Here is a 20664-nt window from a genome sequence, read left to right as displayed (position 1 = left end):
AACACATCACTTATTTCAGGATAGTTTCACTGAAGCCTAAGGACAGACTCGGAGGAAGTGGTTCCTGAGTGACAGCCACTGACGACATTACTAGAGTAATTGCTCTTGCGTCTTTCTGCAAATGTGATGGTAGTAGCAACCTCTGTGAAAGGCTTGCTAGTCTTCAGTTTAGGCCATCACCTAGGAACTTGGCAAAGGGTCTTGTTGGTTGGAATGCATCCACTCACTGCTTCTCTACTGCATTTAGTGCTGAATTTGGAACTGGAAATGGCACTAGTCTTGATTTTACACTCCCATCATCCAGTCTTCTGTTTAGAAACTAGTAAATGGGGAATTCACTTTGTCTAATTTGTTTCAGAAGATAAGGAAGTGTGAGCTTCTAATAAGGAAATGATGGTGAGCTCCAAGCAGGGCCCTTGCCACTGGCTTTGATCCTTGGGCTACTTTCCATTTTCAGTTGTTTCTTTCCTGACTGCCTTACTGGTTGGGGGGACAAAGGAAAGCAGGGTCTATTGTGGAGTTCTCGGTATTAGAAAAGCAGTCAGTCCCATGCTAAGGTGAGGGCTGGCTGCTTTAGTTTTGAGTCTTGATGGTGCCCCTTATGCGTCTGTCACTATTTATTTGTTTTTGTGTCTTCTGTTAAGTAGTGAATGATAGTTCACTAGTGCTCTATCTGAAGCTGAAGTTATGAGTCCCTATATTTAGATGGGGACTCATTCCCCAAAAAGGGTTATCAGGTTTGCCAGCTCTGCCTTCTGCGCAGGAGGAGCTTGTCCTTTATTACTGCATTATTGACAGTCAAGAAGAGAACATGAGAGAGAATAAGTTTATTTCGGTCATTGACCAGCAAAAAGAGAACATGATGTAAAATCCAGTCTCTTTCTCCCCCTTTCACTTGTATGCACTCTTTAAAAATTTTTTTTTAAAAAATAATTTTTTATTAATTTTAGCAATATCTTAACATTCATAACACATTAAACAAATATGGACTTCCCACTCACACCTCCTCGTGAATCACCAACTATAGAATTAATCCTTGCACTTGTATGCACTCTGGTAATTCTGCTGGGTTGTACTTAGATGTAGATCTTGTGATGAGAAGAGATTTGCCATTGTAACACAAGAACAACCCTGCTGGATCAGGCCCAAGGCCTAACTAGTTCAGCATCCTGTTTCACACAATGGCCCACCAGGTGCCTCTGGGGAGCCCACAGGCAAGATGTGAAGGCACTCCCTTTCTCCTGCTGTTGCTCACCTGCAACTGGTATTGAGAGGCATTGTGTTCCTGAGACTGGAGGTGTCCCACAGTCACCAGACTAGTAGCCATTGGTAGACTTGTCCTCCATGAATTTGGCTAAGCCCCTTTAAAAATCATCCAGGCTAGTGGCCATCACCACATCTCACGGCAAAGAATTCCATAGATTAATTACACACTGTGTGAAAAAGTTCTTCCTCTTGTCGGTCCCAAATTTCCCGACCTTCAGTTTCATGAGATGACCCCTGGTTCTAGTGTTGAGAGATGGAGATACATTTCTCTCTCTCCACTCCATGCATAATTTTATAGACCTCTATCATGTTTCCCCTTGGTTGCCTCCTTTCCAAAGTAAAGAGCCCCAGATGCTGTAGCCTAGCCTCATAAACACAGTGCTCCAGGCCCCTGATATTCTTGGTTGCCCTCTTCTGTAGCATAAGGAGCACTTACACTCTAGATGTTGCACTTGCCCTTTTGAGGAACAAGGTGAAAGGCTGAGCCCTCCACCTTGTTTCCTCATAAAGGAAGAGAATGGAGTTGTACTTTACAAATAAATTAAGACTGTTGATCACACTGTGGTGTCATTGTGTTTGAATCTTTGCTTCTTGGAAGATAAGTGTTGGAATATGCACTTCTAAAAATCTGACCTGCAGGATACTGTAGCCTGTAAATGTGCGTGAACCAAATGGCTTTGGTTTGCCTCCTGTAAGTCTAGGCACTCTTGGAACAATTTGTATCCGACAGTGATAGTTAATTATAAAAAGATTGCTGGACCCTTTGACATAGTAGTGTAGGCAGGACTCGGTTTCAGCATTTTGTTTTTGTTTTGCTTTTAAATCATATCAGTTTTTTCCAGATAATAGTGCAAGCCAGAATCCCCTGGAGCACTTTCATTTCTCAGTGTATTCTTATGTCAGGTGCAGAGACTTTCCCAACATAAATGGGTTTGACATAGCAATATTAGCAGTGGCTGAGTCACTGAAAGGTGCTTTTACCAGAGCAGTGGGCTTTGCTGAGCTCATGAGATTCAAAAAGGAGAATACTCTTGATTCAATTACTCTAAGCCAAAAAGAACTAGAATAACACTTGGGGAAAGTGCACATCTCCAAGGGGGGAAAGCATGAGAACCACCTGAAAGGCCATATTGTTTAAACCAGCAGTGGGAAATACAATCTTGCATTATGGCAGGACAGTCCAGATTGGTAGAAACTGGTAAAGGAGGCATAATTAATATTATGATGCTAGACTCTTCCATTATTTTATGCTGATGTACTAGACTGACATTTATAACTTTTCATTTATAAATTAAGTGATTTGGAAATGTTCAAGAGTGTCAAATTTTTCTGGTCTGGGAGTGTTATAGTGTTAAATGTGCCTGGGGAATCATACCAAAGATGCTTATGGGCAAATAGTGGTCTTTACAGGTATGTATACACAGTCAGTTATTCCCTCTCCTCCCGCTCCAACTGTAACAGTTGTTAGAGCTGTGGGGTCCACAGTGGCAACCCACAAGCTCTGAAGTCCTCTTGAGAATCTGAGCTGCTGTACCCACCAAAACCTCTTTCAGAAAACCTATATGTCACTTAGCAACCCCACTTCTTTGTCTTTGACTATCAAAAATACTTTGAAAAATAGAAGCTAGCACTTGGAATGTTAATTTGGGAGAGAATCTTTATTTGCCACTTTTTGAATTTAAAAAAGTGAGTGGGAAGGAGGGGGGAAGCAACTGAAAGTTAAGACCGGGCCTGTGATTTTGGGGGGCAGCAAGGAGAGGAGAGTTAATGGTGCTGTTGTGATTTGCTCTCTGTCCTAGCAGTTGTTGGCTTCTAACTCAGTAGCATTCCATGAACATACTTGACCCCAAAACTTTCCTTCATTTTCTTGGCTGCTGAGGAGATGGAAGTACCTAGTTCTGCTTATGCTAATCATGGAGGCTTCTGCCTGAAAACCAACCTGTTAGAAACTCAATGAACTGAAATAAGAAGCATGAGCTGTAGGACTTAACACCACACTAATTCCTCAGTAGATACTTCTGTATGTAACTATATGGAAAATATTTGGTTTGGTAAGAGGTGTAACCACTTTTCAGAATTGGATTATCAATAACTCCTGCTTAGGCATATATTTGTATTGTGAAGTGTTGGAATAGTCTAAAAAAATTCCTAAGAAACCCAGTAAGGTGAGTAAATGTTAAGTGTCAGCATGACTTACAATTTAATAATGGGCAGGGGGGACGAAGGTTGGGGACATGTTCTCAATTTCAGGCAGGCAGCCTTCATTAGCATTGGATCTGTAGTCTCAATATTGACCGTAGCCTGGGAGCAATTTGATCCTCCTGTAGTCAGCTCTTCATCCCTTGAGGACTCATGTCTGCTGCCCTTCAAGATTACTAGATAAGGCTTCCAAAGAATTGTCTATTTGTGTCACCTGCTTTTCATATCTATTGCTTCTGTAGCACAGTTGAGCGTACACAATGCTTTAATTAATATTTGGTTTTTAATTTTTTTTTAAATTCTTTAGCTCTGTTCTCTGAACATTTCAAAATAAAATGTGGTCAGAGTGTTTATCTTTTTCTGATTGGGAATTGCATGTTCAAAAATGTATTACCATTGTTATACAGTAGTGGTTTTGTGTGTCTCTGTGTATGTGTCAAGTTTGAGTGACAGTGAGAAACAGGGCAGGGTTGTACAGATGAAGTGGAAAGTCTGCATAAAGGAGCATGTGGAGGACCCTTTCCATTCATAGACCAGTTTCTATCTTTTAAAGACATCACGCCATGAAATCCTATTTCTATGTGTTAAAAGCAATATGTGATGTGTGATACCTGCATGTTTAGACCTTTTGAGGCAGTGCGGATTTGAGATCCCAGGAGGCCTTGGCCAAGTGCCTTGGTGGGACCCCCAAGCTCCAATGGGGGCTTACTTGCATAGTCAACACAGCATTCTGGGCTGCTGCTGTCACCACCTAGATAAGCTGCAACTAGGGAAGGTCTGACAGCTTTGAGGCCACGTGTATGTGCATACTCAATGTAAGAAAAAAGAGGGAGGACCTTGATACAACATGGCTCTGCTAGATGATTTTGTGGTTGATGTGTACACACACTGTTTGTAAAATTCTGTACAAGACAGAAAGGGAGAAATGCATAGCAAGTATCTTTAACATTTCACGATGTGGTTCTAACATATATGGAATGCTTGAATGTAGTTTTAAATTGGGGCTGCACAGCTTCAGCCCTCTGGTTGATGTTGGGCTGCAACTTCCGTCATTCCTGGCTATTGGCTACTGTGGCTGGGGATGGTGGGAGTTGTAGTCCAACATCTACAGGAGGGCCAAAGTGGTGCAGTCTGGATTTAAATCCTGGAATATTTCACCTTAAAGTAGATACTTACTATATGTACATAGTAAATACGGATTCAGATGGACAATAATAAATATTTGAATATTACTTTTTGTTCTTGTCACAGGTGGTGAGCCAGTGCTTGTCCACTATACCTTCACGAAGTCAGTGCATAGATGTTCTACAGAATGGCATTTGTAAATATCTGGTAGGTGGTAATTCTAAATGCATTCCATGCTCACTTTCATATTTAAGTACCATTCACCCACATCCAGTCCCTCACATTGCCCACATGTTCATTCAGGATTGTTGCATCCTCGATACTCTGATGAAAAGGGTTAGTACAGAGTGGTGTCAGCATATTGATATCTGTCCACAACTCTAGATTACCACATCTAGTGGTTTCATGTAGAAGTTAAAAATCATAGGAGATTGTGGCATCCTATAAGCCATTGACCATGGGGCAGAGCAGCAATCTCCCATCACCGCCTTCTAGGACCTGTCCTCCAGGAAGAAATTATGCCTAAATATGATTGCTCTGCATCCCAAGAAGGCAACCAAGAAAAGTCATGTGGCTAATGGCACTGAGGGATCCAGGAGAATCGACACAATCACATTTCCATCTATCCATCTCTTGGGGCATAGGGCAACCAAGACAGTACATATTCCTAAACCAGGTGGAAAGCTAGACAGGGGGAAAAAAAGACCCTGAAAGACAGTAATACTCAATATTGGAGGCCACACTTTCATGAACTACATCCACTCAATTATAATGCCCATTGCTCCAAAGTTAGAGGACACTGCAGCTCACGCTACCCATATAAGTTGTGACTTGAACTTTAAAACATGTTGGGCTAGATAATAGACCTGTGCAATATTGGATCTCTGATATCAGATATAATACTGATCCATATTTAGAAGGCTATATCGGATTGGAATTAACTGATGGGATACTGGGGGGAAATATTGGAGAACAAAATGGCAGCATAAATACAAAATGGAGTCCCTCCCCCCCCGATTACAATGGGGGCGGGGCGGGGGGAGAAGCCATTTTCTGCCATCTGCCTGCCCCTGTATTTCTTTCTTTAGCTGATTTTTAATTTAAAAAAAAAAACTTTGAAAAGCAAGTGGTGGATTCTTGGATGTGACATCATTTTCCTTGTGATTCTCAGATGTGACAATACTTTTTGCTACTATTCTCAGATTCAAATACAATTTCCAGGTTACTTTTTAAAATTACTTAAAAATCAATCAATGGGTTGATTTAATTGAAATTAAACACACAGAGTCCAGCCATCCTGTACTCTGTGTGTGCCAAATTTCAGAGCTTTTGGCCCAGCCATTTCCCCCCCTGATTTTTTAAAATTCCCCCAATAGATTTCTATGTGGTTTTTTACCAATATTTATCAGATCTGGATCAAGATCCGTCGACAGCCATAAGAATGAGTTCTGTGCCTGTGCAGGCACAGAAGTAGCCATGCCTCAGCTTGTCGAGGCATCCAAGCCCTGCCCACACGCAGAGTGTGCTATTTAAGAGCGGGCTGGATGCAGGCTGATTATGGAGATTTCAATGGAGGGAGTAAATACAATTCAAACTTGAAAGGAAACGAATGGCAGATAATATATAAAATGCAGCAGTTTGAAGGGCAATTGGAATTGTTAAAGTTCTTCCTCTAGGTACATGCATACACAGCAATGGCAGAAATGAGAGGCTGTGTGAAACATAATGAATTTGTTTTGTTTCCTAGGCAGGGTTGACTGTAATACCTGACAGCACTGCTGGATCTGTTCTGTGTGCCATTAGTAAGCTCTTGGATCAAGCGTGCCTCCTTAATGAAAATCTCTCCAAGTTTCTAGCTTCTTTGTGTTATAGTCTCCTTTACCTCCTCTTAACAATAGAGAGAGAAGATGCGGAACACCTACAGAAGAGGTAAGCTTTTTAATTTTAGGACTTAGCTCTTAAAACATTTACATCTGTAATATACTTTAATCCACCCTGCCACCTCGCCAAGTATTTTGCTTATTGCACTTGTGGTATTGTTCAATTTTATCTTGGCAAGCAGCTGCCTTAATCTTTGGATTTAGACTATGGCTTCATTAATTTTCCTAGTTCCTAAACTTAAGATATTGGATTTTTTAGCATTGTCATTCTAAGACATAGAGCTTTTAATTAGTCTCCTCTCCTAACTTACTAGGAATACTGTTTTTAAAAAGCTTCTCGGGAATAACAATGTGCCACTTTTACATTGATTTTAACCTAAACTAGACAAGGATGTTTACTTCAGCAGTTGGGATAGCTCCCCCTCTGCCTTGCGTGTCTCCATAGAACATTTGGTCTAAATTTCCTATCCTGGAAGCTTCAATTTAGGGTGTGTGGGGGTGTGTGCATGTGTCAGTTGGGCAACTGATTTGGTAATCTGTTTAATGCGCAATATACAGCATGGCAGAAAGCCCAACTTCTCTATTTTTAAACATTTTTAAAGCAGGCTCTATTTTTAAGCAGGGTCTGCCCTGGTTGCATCTGAATGGGAGACTTGATGTGTGAGCACTGCGAGATAGTCCCTTCAGGGGATGGAGCCGCTCTGGGAAGAGCAGAAGGTTTCAAGTTTCCTCCCTGGCTTCTCCAAGATAGGGCTGAGAGACACTCCTGCCTGCAACCTTGGAGAAGCCGCTGCCAGTCTGTGAAGACAATACTGAGCTAGATAGGCCAGTGATCTAACTCAGTATATGGCAGTTTCCTATGCTCCTAAACATAGTTAAATATTAAAGGTGTCGGGGTTTTTAAACCCATACTAAAGTGCCAGCAAGTAACTTTGATCTGTGCTTCTCATGAGCCATCTATTATTTTCCCATATTAAATTTATTATTCCTATTCATATGCTCTGGCTATATTTTCTTCCATTACAGGGATGTACTGTGGGGTGCCTGTATTTCAGTGCTTACCACCCTGCCTCGTGTATTGAGGCTGATGTTGCAGAGTCTTCAAGTGAGCCGAGTCTGTCAGGAAGAATTGCCTGTCCTTGCCCAGCTCCTTCGCTTACTAATGCAGCACGGACAGCTTCGGAGTCATATGGTGACCAACGAGCTGTTGGTGAAACAGATTGTCAAAGATATTGTGGTAGGAGGCCTTAATCTTCATTTGGTTGCTCAAGTGCTCCTAGCCCCTATTTATTTATTGTATTTTTATTTTGTCTGAAGACCTAAAGGTGCTTAACAACAAGATAAAAACAGTAATTATACTTCAGTAAAAACAAAGCAGTAAAACAAAAACAAAAAAACTGCTATGTTGAAAAGAGTTGGTGGCCACTCATTGACTAAACACCTGTTTAAAAAGGGTAGTCTTCAGATTCCTCCCGAAAGACTGGAAGAGCAGGAGCCATGCAGATCTCAACCGCGAGTGCGTTCCACAGCCTGGGGCTAATCACTGAGAAGGCCCTGTTCTGCGTGGTTGACAAACGCATGTCAACATGTGGAGCAGAGTCCTCCCAGGTGATCTAGTCAGGTGGGTAGAACCAGCTGGGAGCAGGCGGTCCCATATACATGCTTGGAAGCTGACCTTTTCTGTTTCCAGATAAAGAATTTACATCCTCTAACCCTTTTCACGTTTTAAACTATTAAAATGGCAGTCTCACTTTCTGCCTAAAGAACAAGGTGGGGAAAGGGAAAGGATGAGTTTGGAGCATATGTGCCTGAGTGAATGTTCTTTCTGATAGCTTAACTATCAGGATGGGGAGAGCAAGCCTTTTAAAAATGATGACAAAACAGATTTTCCTGCATACTTCCAGCATAGCCCCTTTCTGCATTTTGTAACTCAGCAGGTCTTCATGTGGGACACCTAATTTGGAAATAGGAGAGTGGCCAAGGGCATGGCCTGAGTACACATGACAAAGTCTCCTTGGCAGATCTAGGTCTGGTTGGTGCCTGATGAGTGCCTGCCTTCACATATTATACTTGAGTTGCATGGTGGAAGAAGGTGGGATGTAAATGTGAAGACTGGGATGAAGGAACACTACAGTAACAGTGTATACATTAGTTAATTCACGTATTGATCTTTATCTCATAGCAAATGAAAAGCAGCCCTTAATCCAGTAGAAGAAATTAAAGTAGTGGTGCCATTTCTTCGGTAATGGGCTCTCTCAGAATAGTCTTATTGGTGTAATGAGCAAAGGGATATTGGAGTGGGCACTGCTCTCTAAGAAACACAAAATAGAGCTCAGTTGGTGTAGGCTGACGTATATTTCCATTTCTCTCAAGGTGTACATCTCTCTCGTGCTCTAAAGCATTAGAGACATTTGTTGGGGTTGGACTCTGATTATGTTACAAAAGCCAATCCTTACAGCCTTTTGTCTATAAGGTTCCAAAAAGCAATTCTAAATTAAAGTTATCTAAATTCAGTTATCTAACCCATAAACAAACTTATTTGAATAGCCAGAGTAACAGCAACTATTTGTAACAAACAAGGTGGAGATTTAAATCTCTTAATTTTCAAAAATAAAAATAAAAATCCAAATTTGATTTGGAATATTGATTCAAGCTCTGGTTCAAAATTCAAATTGCTGAAACCTATTTGGGAAAGAGTTTGATGCCACTGGATGTGATGGCAAAACATGATTGGACCTTTTCCAATACAGATGCTTTTCTAGATTCTCCTGCCGAGGCTCTGAGGAAAGCATCCTAGTAAAATTCTGCAGAATTCAGACAAGTGTTCAATACCTTTGGGGTGGGGGTGATTCTTTTTGGTTATTTAGGGTGGTGAGGAACACAGTGCTCTGTTAACTTACTAATGCTGAAGTCCGATGCACATTTGGAGTAAACTCCACTGGATACAGTGGGACTTACTTCTGAGTAAACACACTTTCAGTGCATTTTCCAGTATGTAACCTAAATTAATTAGCCCATTTCCTAGTATGCTATGAGGAGTTGCTGCTGGAAATGAAATTCTAACAAATGGCTTATTAATAAAAATCTCTGTCTTCTTCACCCCTCCTCCCCGCTGCCCAGTACTACTTGTACCCTCAAGATCAGTATCTAGTGTTTATATTGACAAGCGGGGAGAGCAAGACCACTTATAAGGTGCTAGTTGTATCTGAGAATGAAGCGTGGTTGCCTCCTTTTCCCCACCTGCGGGCTTTCCAGAGTTACCTGGTGGGCCACTATGTGAAGCAGGATGCTGAACTAGATGGGCCTTTGGCCTGATCCAGCAGGCATCTTCTTATATGGTAACACTTCCTTTGCCTTATAGGAACTGGTTATTACAAAGCATCTAAAGAAATGCAGTGTTGATTGGTTGAAACATTCCAAGTGCTGAAAGTTATTTTCTGATTCTCAGGCATTGAAGAGTGGCGAAACCCAAGAGCAGTGGCTGACAGACCTCCACTACTATTTCAACATATACCTTGTCACACATTCCCCAGGATCTGGGGCAGCTAACACCGTATATTAAAGTGATTTGATTCCATTTTGGTATGATTTAAAACTGTTTTCTGTGGGAATTAAAGTAAATTTCATAAGACTTGTTTGAGTTTTTATGTAAATAGTTTTCTTGCATTGTTACAGAAATTTTAGAAGGAACTGGCTCTAATCCTTTTGGTACATCACTAATTGAATTGCAGTGGGATGACAATAAGGGGAAATACCAGCTTCTTTGCGCTTCAGGTACCCTCTACTATGTAGAAAAAGGGGAGAAACTGGTCCTGATCTGCTGTGTATGCAGGTGTCAGAAGAGAAATGAGCAGGAAGGTGCTTGCCCTACTGCTGGAGGACACATGCAGGAGTTTCAAAACTAGGGGGAGAGAAGTGAGCACCCACCTCCCTGGCTGGAGCTCCAGAATGTTTCTGAGGCTTGGTTTGCACAGGGCCAGAATGCAGCGTTCGTAAGAAAAATGCCAGTTTCAGAGGGAAGAAAAAATAATAGGGTTTCTGCAAGACCTGCTATCTTTAATAACAAAAAGAGTAGATAGATGTATAGTCTACTTATTGCATATAAATTTAGAATGATGTGACTGCTTATCTGCTTAATGGTAAGAAACAGTTCACCATCCTTCAGTTCATGTATATACAGTTGTGCAACAGTACAGCACCTCATGGAGATCCAGGTGCTGATTAGAGGCAGATACAGGAGCGAAGCCTCCACTTAAACGTTCTTAAGCAGTTGGGCTGGGAAATCACTGTCTGATAGTTTGGAGACAATATTGCCTGCCAGAGTAGACCATACTGCGCTGGACAGAGCAGTGGCTTGATTGGAGAAGGCAGCTTCATCTGTTCATATGGTGCCATTGTCATTAAGTACCTATTCAGAATATTTCCCCTCTGCTATTCCTTCAGGTTTGCTTGCCTTGGGAGCAAAGCACTGGAAAGATTTATTATTCAGCCAGCCTGAGGTGAACTCCCCATTTCTGGCCAAGTAGATTATTACTGAGTCTTTACAAAAGCAAATGAATCATATTTTTGAACTTTGAAAAACCTCCTGAAAGTTGTGTAGCTTTTCACTTAGCCACTGAAAAGAGCTTTCTAACAAAATAACAAAATAGTTATTGCCAGTTCAGTCAACACAACTCTCATTGTCAGGTAGGGGTATGTGTGTGTGTGTGTGTGTGTGTGTGTGTGTGTGTGTGTGTGTTCTGTGAAACTGTTTTGTCATTTAGGCAAATACACCAATGAAAATACCATTAAAGAAAATCAATGTAACATCCACATATAATTAATTCTCCTTTTGCACTATAGCTCAGTCCTGCTTCCGTGCCTGAATCTTGTATGCTTTGTTCTGGTTGTGGGGTTCATATTATATGAAAATTGTTTAAATTTCCTGGTGTTCTCCAGCAGGCAAAGATACTGCAATCCATTTGCTGCAAAATAAATGAATCAGTTAGTCTTTCCCTTTCCCTTTAAAAAAAAGAAGAAAGAAAAATGGAAACACCCCATATTTTGTATACAAACCATTTAAATTCTGCCTCCACTTAGGTGACAGTCTGTGGTGTCCTAATTACATACATCCATACATATATATACATACACACATACAGCTGTAGCTTAGACTGGTAGCAGCCATATTCTCTTCAAGTGGTGTTATCTAAATCAAATACTAAACTGCCACTTGAGTCTAGGGTTTTGGGCTTGTTGCCAGACTGTTGATCTGAGAAGGAGGCACCCAGGCCAGGGGAGAGCATAACATCGGCCCCCATAGAGACCAGCTCTGGCCTGTGAGTACTGTTGGGGCAACCGCTCCCCCTCTTTCCCAGGATTACTGAAAGATCAGAGGAAGGCAAAAAAGGATGCAGGGAGCTCTTGTCCTCAGCTCCTAAAAAGACCAACAGCCTGAGACGGTTTATTAATCTTCTGTAATTTGCTTCTTTTAATATTGTAAACTGCCTTGGCTGCTTTTGTCAAGGCAGAAAAGAGGTATAAAAATGTAGCAATAAATAAATAATAATAAATAAAATAGTATTGTATTAATAGAAAGTGCTGCAGAAGGGATTACTACATTGTTCTGAAGCAGGGTGAAGAGGAGAACAGAATTAGCATGTCCCATTCACTTGTATCATGTCACGCCTACCAACAAGAATTATGTTTTTGCCCAGTACTAATAAGTGCTAAAGGTAAAGTTGTACCCTCGAGTCAGTGTTGACCTCTGGCAACCACAGAGCCCTGTGCTTTTTCTTCGGTAGAATACAGGAGGGGTTTACCATTGCCTCCTCCCACACAGTGTGAGATGATGCCCTTCAGCATCTTCCTATATTGCTGCTGCCCCATATAGTGCCAGCAGGGATTCGAACCAGCAACCTGTGCTGCCTGAGGGCTAAATGTGTGGAAGCTATTCCCCTTGGTGGTGTATGTAGTAGAGTTTGATGTTCAAAATGAGGTTATGCTTGCAGTAATGCAGCAGAGTTCTTGTGTTCAGCCACTCATTACCCATAACATTTAGTTCTGGTCTTTGCCTTAATTAACAGCTGGGGAAAATCCCTCATTAACAGGCAGTTTTATTTATAGCATTAACATTTCTTCAGTCCACTAAACACCTGTATTCTGCCTGGAATGGATAAATAAGCCTTTCAGGTTTCCACTTAGATCAGATACTTTTATTCCGCGTGCCACACACTGCCCCCCGAGTTGCTAAGGTCATTGTCAGAAGATCTGGTACTGCTTAATTTCTCGACCAATCCCAAACTGTCTCCTACCCCTAAGCACACAAAAGGCAAAGATGAGAAAGCCCTTGTAATTTTCTTGTTTATGCATACAATCCATAAAAAGTCTTGTGGCAGCAAGCATGACTTGTCCCCATAGCTTAGCAGGGTCTGCCCTGGTTGCATATGAATGGGAGACGTGATGTATGAGCACTGTGAGATATTCCCCTCGGGGGATGGAGCCGCTCTGGGAAGAGCATCTAGGTTCCTAGTTTCTTCCCTGGCATCTCCAAGATAGGGCTGAGAGAGATTCCTGCCTGCAACCTTGGAGAAGCTGCTGCCAGTCTGTGAAGACAATACTGAGCTAGATAGACCAGTGGTCTGACTCAGTATATGGCAGTTTCCTATGTTCCTATATATTTACATACACAGAAGCCACTACCATGAATATGTTTGGCTAGAGCAAGGTCAAGTGGTATAATCCAGCTATGGCTGAGGATGTTTTATGTTCCAGCTGTTTCCATAGGCAATGATGCAGGGGCCTGGGCAATGCTCCCATTAATCAAGATGTGGTGGTGGTGCGTCAGCTCTTTTTCTTCCCATTCTCTGAAGGTGGGAGAAGGAGGAGCGGTTGCCAAAGCATGCAGCAGTGATAATGGCGCCTCCCCTCCAAATACATCCTCCCCCCTCCCCTACAAAGCACTGCACAGGAACTTGCCTGAATTGAAACAGTAAGCGGAATTCTGCAGCAAAGGTGTAGACTAGATCGAGAGCAAAGGAACAAGGTCTGCTTGTTTCATGGTAAGTTGAATAGTATCAGGAAAAGGCAATTTAAATGTGTCCTGCTTTTTTCAGTCCCCTTGTACAGATGCATCCCTCAAATATGATGCTCAGGCAGGTTTCTATGGGTCAAGCCATTCTTGAGAGTATCTTTGTCACCAGTGAGGCTTGGGCCAGGTCTGGAGTGACCCATCAGTGCTAATCCCTTCAGTCAACCAGCCAACAAATTACAGTGTGGTGGTGTCATAATGTCATACTTATGACATAGTGATATCACAATGGCAGAGCGATCATGTGGGGACAATGCCAGGTATCCTCATTTGCGGCTAAAAACACTGCCTGACATACTGCACATTCAAGAGGATGTGGGCTTGCTGCTGTGCACACATCTTCTGAGGCTGGGGGTTGCTCTGTGCCTCATATGTCATCACAGCTGCAACCAGCCCTCCTTCATGATGATGAGGGTTGCTTGCAAGTGTGCCTCTGGAAGGTGTGTGCACAGGCCCTTGGCCATTACAGAAGCAGCAAGCCAGCATCCCTCTTGGCTGCACAGCTCACTGTGCCATATGCCAGCCACTGTTTCTTGCCTGGATGCTGAACTTCCAGCAGGAGTTAATTACTGCCTGTTCTTAGGACATTTAGAATAGGCAGAAATAAGTACTTTTTCTACACAGCACATACTTTATGGAATTCTCTGCCAAAGGAAGTGGTGATAGCCACCAGCTTGGTTGGCTTTAAAAGGGGCTTAGACAAATTCATGGAGCGCAAGTTTATTAATGGCTTCTAGTCTTGATGTCTATAATGCTACCTTCAGGTTCAGAGGTAATAGGTCTCTCAATACCAGTTGCAGGCAAACCACAGCAGGAGAGAGGACATGCCTTCATCCCTTGCTTGTGGCTTCCCAAAGGCATCTGGTGAGCCACTGTGGGAAACAGTATGCTCAACTAGATAACATCAAGCAAATTATGTTACAGCCAATAGGCCTAAGATACACTGGAGTAGATGGGCCTTGGGCCTGATCCATCAGGATCTTCTTATATTATCATGTAAAAAACTCTGAATATACTAATTATCTGTGGACTCTTTGATGCACAGCCCTCTGTCACTGGAGGGAGGGTTATGGGTCCACAAGAAGCCAGCATTCCTGCGCTGAAAGTGACTTTCTGCAGTGAACTGGGTGAGAGGGGAGTGGTTGTTGCTTCTCGCTCCTTCCCCCAAAAGCCTTTTCTATGTGTATAAATGTTTCTGAGGGCTGCATAGCCCTCAGGAACAGATTTGTACAAGTTGAAAGGGCTTTTGTTGGGAGGAGAAAGACATGGAAATGGCTCCCCCTCTGCACCCAGTTTGCTGTGGAAAGAAGCCTCTAGTGCAAGAATGTGGAAGGCTTTCTGCGGACACAAAGCCTGCCTTTTAGTGATGGAAGGATGTGCATCAAGTCACCCACTGGATCCATATCATGTAAGACATCGCTGAGGAATGCTACCCAACTTTCAAATCCAAACAACTCAATGCGAAGCCTTATAACTGATGTATTGAAATTGTCACAACTCTTTACCCACAAAGTTCAACTTGAAGCTTACTGCTCTTAAAAGTTCCTCAAAAGTTCAGTTTTAAAAATAAATCAGCATTTAATAATGCTGCTGCAGGTTCTGTAGAAATGAATAAAAATAGTTATAGGAGCCACAACAGCCAGTAAACTCCAAAATTCTGAAAACTGAAGCAAAGCAAACTCTATGTGTTCAGCCTCTTCCCTTGAAACCATCCTCATTTATATCTGGGGCATTTATTGTTGCACTATACTAAGAAAAAACTTAACAGGTTAATATTACAAGTCTGGCTGTGGCCTTTGAAATTCAGAATCAAGAACCTGAGGGAAGTAATCTCACCCAGCAATTATGGCCAGGATCCAAACCAGGGCCAGGAGTTCCTCGATGCCTGCTTCAGGTCAGGTGTTGTACCCTGACCAAATCTCTCTTGGTTTCATCCGACTGCCCCAGGAGTCCTCCCCTCCCCCAGTCTCAGGAGCTGCTTTCCTGACAGTAGGAAGCCTTTGGGAGTGTTCAGAGGCTCCCCACCCAGCATTCATGGTCCCAACATAAAAGAATTCCACTGGGAAGCAATGGAAGGATTCGAAGCATCTGGGAAAGTAACTGGCTGTGGGTATGACTCAGTTGCTCTCTCAGTTCCTTCTTCCACTGCTTCCCCGCTGCCAGAATAGTCCACCTGCTTCATTTATCACAAACCTAACATCGTGCCCAGGGCTTCTGCTGTCCCCATCCCTCAAATTTCTCAGGAAATGGTCTAAGGGTGCATGATACAGTCACCTTGTTGATGGGCGACTATCTGGGAATCTCATGCACGTCCCCTTGCATTTTAAGATGGAAGAAAGGCAGGATATACATGTAAAATACATTTGCAATCTGATGTAAGGTAACTTGCAATGGGGGGGGGGGTATTGCATTACTTTTAATTGACATGTTCAAGATAAAGCTATTGAGATCAAACCGACAAATCTCTCCCCTTAAGATTCCCCTCTTCATCTAGTGTGCAAATGAAACTTGAGCTACATGAGTAAGAGAAAACTCCCAGTGTCGCTCCAACCTAACTGGTTACTTTGCAACTGAACTTCCTTTTCATTAAGATGCAGTAGTGCTAATCATTATTCTAGGTCTTCTCTGCAAGATGCATCATTCTAATCTGCTCTAGGAATATACATCAGATATACTCTATGGGAAATTAGCTGCTGACAGCTCTGAACTTTAATCCCCACCCCCCACCCCTACTTGTCATCCTGAGACGGCAAAACTTCTCAATCCCCACCTGGTGAATGAAAGTCAGTACTGTTCTGAACAGACCAGGCAACATCACTATCACTTTTTTATTCATCACCAGGTTATGAAATAAAACGGCAAACGCCCTCCTAGCAGAGTGAGTAGAAAACAGAAGAGAAAGGGGAATATTGTCTGGGAGGAAAAGATGTTGAATTAGAATTTACTGGGGAAGTTTGCATATGAGCCATGACTATTATGAAAGTTGGCAGATGAAGACTTCTCTGATAACTCTCTGCTATTTTGGGATGGGGCAACAAAGAAGCTTTCTGTGAGTCCCTCACGGAGAAACCTGCCTGTAATTATAACTCAGCTCTGATTGGAGACCTTTGGAAAACAGGAGGATGGCAGCAAGAAAAGAGATTGCATCAGCATTTCTGCACCAGCACATGGAATTAATACCCCATGGTGCAGAATTTAATCAAAGGGAATGTTTAACTTAAATATGAGATATACTAATTTGCCATCACAGATAATATAACTTAAAGCAAATTAAGCTTTGCATTTCACAGTATCCCGAACACTCAGAAATGTTCAGCAAATTGCAGAATGCTACTATTAAGAAGTTACTTTCTGCTGTCGATCAATAATGTTCCACTTTTACTGTCCAGCCCAGCACTGCAGAGCTTGTTTTCCAAAGTGTGTATCATGAAATGCATTGTGAGCTGAAAGTCCACAGCTGAATGGTGTGTTTTAGCACACAATCTTAATATTGGGCGACATTCTGTACAGTCTCCCATCAACACTGAGGGCCTGCCAAGGCTGCTGCGGAATGTCAAAGGCAGCCCCAAAGTTGCAGCAATGGGGCTGTTGCCAAATGCCTTGAAAATGCTTCCAGGCAGCTGCCCAAGGGAAAGGAGTGCTGCACCACACTGCTGGCCAGAAGCACTTGAAAGGCAGCCCAAAGCAGCCTTGTCCGCACAGGCAAACCTCGTCACTTGCAGGGGTTCTGTTCCTTGCCTACTACCACAAGTAACAAAACCGTGAGTCACAAGCCTTTTATGCCTACGGAGAAAGGGGGGTTATGTTTCTTGATTGAATAAAAAGGGCACAAATGGGCAAAAACACACTGTACTGTGCTCTAGGGGGTTTCTTTGTGTCCTCCTTGTGCCCAGCAATGCCCCGCAAGCACCATGAAAAATCATGGGGGGAGCTACCTTTTTAAAACAGAAATGATCCACAAAATGGCTTCTGCTTATTTGCTGCTTAGAAATGCTTACAAAATGGCCACAGAAAGTGACCTCACAGTCACTTCCAGCCCTCTAGGGACCATGGATATATGGGGTTTAACCCTTTTGTATCCGCGGATAATGAAACTGGGTGTCAATTAGACACCTGCAGATACGATGCTGCTTAACTTCAAAGCTAGCCCTGACACCATCCTGGACTAGGGCTACACTGAATGTAACACTTTCAAGATGGCTGAAATGTTTCCTTAGGGTTGTCCCCCTTACTCTCTGCTTAGTTACTGTTTGGTGTCATTAAATTTAAAACAGGTCTTATTCCTGGGAATAGTGATACCAGCTGATGAGGGTGAATATGTCACCAACACAACTCCATGTAACAAGATCTGGCATGTTATGACATCACAAAGTCAGCTCTGACCATGGCAATGCTTCATGGCTAAACATGGCCCTGATTCTAAATGAGTAAACAATTTCCAATTTTTCATAAGCCCCCACCAAAAAGGGAGAAAGGTGCTTTTTGCTGCTGCTGCTGAAAACGTGTGCAAAGGGGCCCATTGCTTTAGGCCCAGTCTTAATTTCAATATTTAGAGGAGGTCAATATAGTGGTCTGAACTGTACCTGGTAGCATCTGTAGTTCAGAAACATGTTTTGAAGAAGGAGGCCTCACTGGATGATACAATCTTCCTTCTTGAGAGCGCCCTTTAAAAACAATTAAAAAGCAAGCTGAGCAGTGTTCAAAACCTCTGTATGAATAGGCATGCTTGTATTTGTATACATTTTCACTCCCTCTTCCTGTACTGTATTCACAGCAAAGATGTAAAACATCCCCTCATATAATTCTGCACTCTAAATGAAAAATTACATTCAAGTAAGCTTATGCTATGGATATTTATATACCACTTTTCAACAAGTAGGCAAAGGTGGTATACATTAAATAATAATAAGATGGTTCCCTATCCCATAAAGGCTCACAATCTAAAAGGCGACATAAGGTAAACACCACCACCAAAAATGGAGGAGATGCTGTGTGCTGGGGTTGGATGGGGACAGTTGCTCTCCCTCGATAAATACAAGAGAATCACCACTTTTAAAAGGTGCCTCTTGGTTCAGTCAGCTATCATGCTTGTCCCAGACCAGCATTTGAAATGGCATATCTGGGTTGTTGTTTTTTAAAGTCACTGTACATATATAATCGGGGTGGGCGTGGGTGGGGTATTTTTCCTTTTGTCTGCTGTCAATAAAGTGTGCCGTTGAGTCGGTGTCAACTCCTGGTGACCACAAAGCCCTGTGGTTGTCTTTGGTAGAATACAGGAGGATTTGGTAGAATACAGGAGGATTTGGTAGAATACAGGAGGATTTACCATTGCCATCTCCCACACAGTATGAGATGATGCCTTTCAGCATCTTTCCTATATCGCTGCTGCCTGATATAGGTGTTTCCCATCATCTGGGAAACATACCAGTGGGGTTTTGAACTGGCAACCTCTGGCTTGCTAGTCAAGTCATTTCCCCGCTGCGCCAATAGGTGGCTTTCTGCTGTCAATGCATTTGCTTTATTTACTCATTCAAATCAGCAATTTAAAGCATCACCATAACAACACAAAACAGTGTAATTTTATGAAAAGGAAAAGCTGCTTTATTCCAGCAAGAAGACATTTAATATAGTAGAACATATCTTCGAGGCCAAGAACTATTACATTCTTAAACCAAATAAACAAAACATTGGAAACTTCACATCAACCTTGTCCCCCTCCCGCACTTGGTTGACAAAAACGAAAAGGAAATATGCACAAAATTAGCATCTAAAGGTAGATTCAAATGGCTGGAAACAAGTCAGCAGCTGCTCAAAAGCTTGCTGCACCGAGCATGTGCCATGTGGGAAGGCAGGTGTTCCCAGTCTACAACCATGTCCTAAAGCCCAGCATTCCCACTCTCAGGCAGCTGCTTGGAAATCTTGGTGGGAAGGAGAATGTAATACTAGGACATGTGCTCCTGGGCTACAAATATCCATCCCCCCATGCAGATACATGCACCATCCAGTACATTTCAACAAGTCTTCAATCCAGCCATTACCTCCCTCTCCCCACAATTCAGAGACAGCCTCTGGCTTAGAACCTATCGCCAGCCCTGCAACCCAGAAAGATGCCCTCTGCAAGAAGGGACACACAGACTGCATGTCTTCCATGGTCTCTCTTCCGAGCCCTCACCACACAGTGAGCCTCTGCACTGAGCCCTGCCTCCTGGCAAGTTGATTTATTATCTATTCATTCATTCGATTTCTATACTGCCCTTCCAAAAATGGCTCAGGGCAGTTTACATTAAAACAGGGTTTACTGAGTGAGTGATGGCCGCCGCAGCAGCACTGGAAGTCCCTCCGGCAAAGCTTTCTACTGGCTCCCTCAATAGCAGACATTCCCCCGCCCCACATGGTGATTGATCAGCTTTCTAAGCACCAGGCACTATGCAGAGGATGGGGGTGGAAAAGCAGATATGCCTGCTGGCTCCTTACTTTTGTCCCAATAAGGTCTGGTGCCAAGAAAGCTAACCAGGTAGCAGGCCCTTTTCTTCTCCAGTGCCACTGCACTGGTGGCAGCACTGAGGGAAGAGTGTTTCCTGGTTAGCCTTCCAAGTGCCAGGTACCATGGGGGGGTAGATTTGGGGGAGTAGCCAGCATGCACAGTTGCTGGTCCCCCACTCCCCACAATGGCACCCAATCTCAGTAAGGCTAAGCAGGAGACGCTTTGCTTTCAGTGTCACGAAAGTGGTGGCACTCTAGGAGAAGCACAACCCAGTTAGCCTTTCCAGGGCTGGGCGCCAGAGGAGTTAGAGAGCAGCGGATGTGCATGACATGCTTGTGGGTCCTCTGCTCGCCCCATGGCATCCAGCACCAGGAAGGCTAACAAGGCCCCTTCCTTCCATGCTGCCCCTAGAGCGGCAGCACTGAAAGTGGTGCACATCTGTTACTGCTGCTTCACCACCACCCAGTATGCCTCTGCATTGAGCCCTGCCTCCTGGAAAGCTGATGGTGGGAAGCAGCAGCAGACGGCTTCCTCCTTCAGGATGTGAGGCCATTTTGATTTTCCAGATGCCCCACCCTCTGGTATGAATGAATGAATAGCTTTATTACGATCATAGATCAGACATGAACATAACAAATTAT

At 43.0% G+C, this 20664-nt stretch overlaps 2 protein-coding genes across 4 annotated transcripts in view; one reads left to right on the top strand and one right to left on the bottom strand.

Annotated features, from left to right (window-relative positions):
• TEX10 (testis expressed 10) overlaps nt 1–10101 on the top strand; it is a 55034-nt gene extending 44933 nt beyond the window's left edge. For both annotated transcript variants that reach the window (XM_053262837.1, XM_053262838.1), the window contains exons 12-15: nt 4717–4797; nt 6338–6519; nt 7497–7707; nt 9919–10101. In XM_053262837.1, coding sequence (XP_053118812.1) covers nt 4717–4797; nt 6338–6519; nt 7497–7707; nt 9919–10032 — 588 coding nt within the window. In that variant the 3' untranslated portion in view covers nt 10033–10101. The remainder of the gene's footprint in view (nt 1–4716; nt 4798–6337; nt 6520–7496; nt 7708–9918) is intronic.
• A 1166-nt stretch (nt 10102–11267) lies between these two features.
• The window catches only part of INVS (inversin), a 210454-nt gene continuing 201057 nt past the window's right edge, over nt 11268–20664 (bottom strand). For both annotated transcript variants that reach the window (XM_053262830.1, XM_053262833.1), the window contains 2 exons: nt 18123–18203; nt 11268–11434 (listed from right to left, as the gene is read on the bottom strand). In XM_053262830.1, the coding sequence (XP_053118805.1) occupies nt 11307–11434; nt 18123–18203 (209 nt within the window). In that variant the 3' untranslated portion in view covers nt 11268–11306. The remainder of the gene's footprint in view (nt 11435–18122; nt 18204–20664) is intronic.

The sequence above is a fragment of the Hemicordylus capensis genome, chromosome 6, assembly GCF_027244095.1.
Source record: "Hemicordylus capensis ecotype Gifberg chromosome 6, rHemCap1.1.pri, whole genome shotgun sequence".
NCBI classification, from domain to species: domain Eukaryota; kingdom Metazoa; phylum Chordata; class Lepidosauria; order Squamata; family Cordylidae; genus Hemicordylus; species Hemicordylus capensis.
This window is presented reverse-complemented; position numbering and strand designations above follow the sequence as displayed.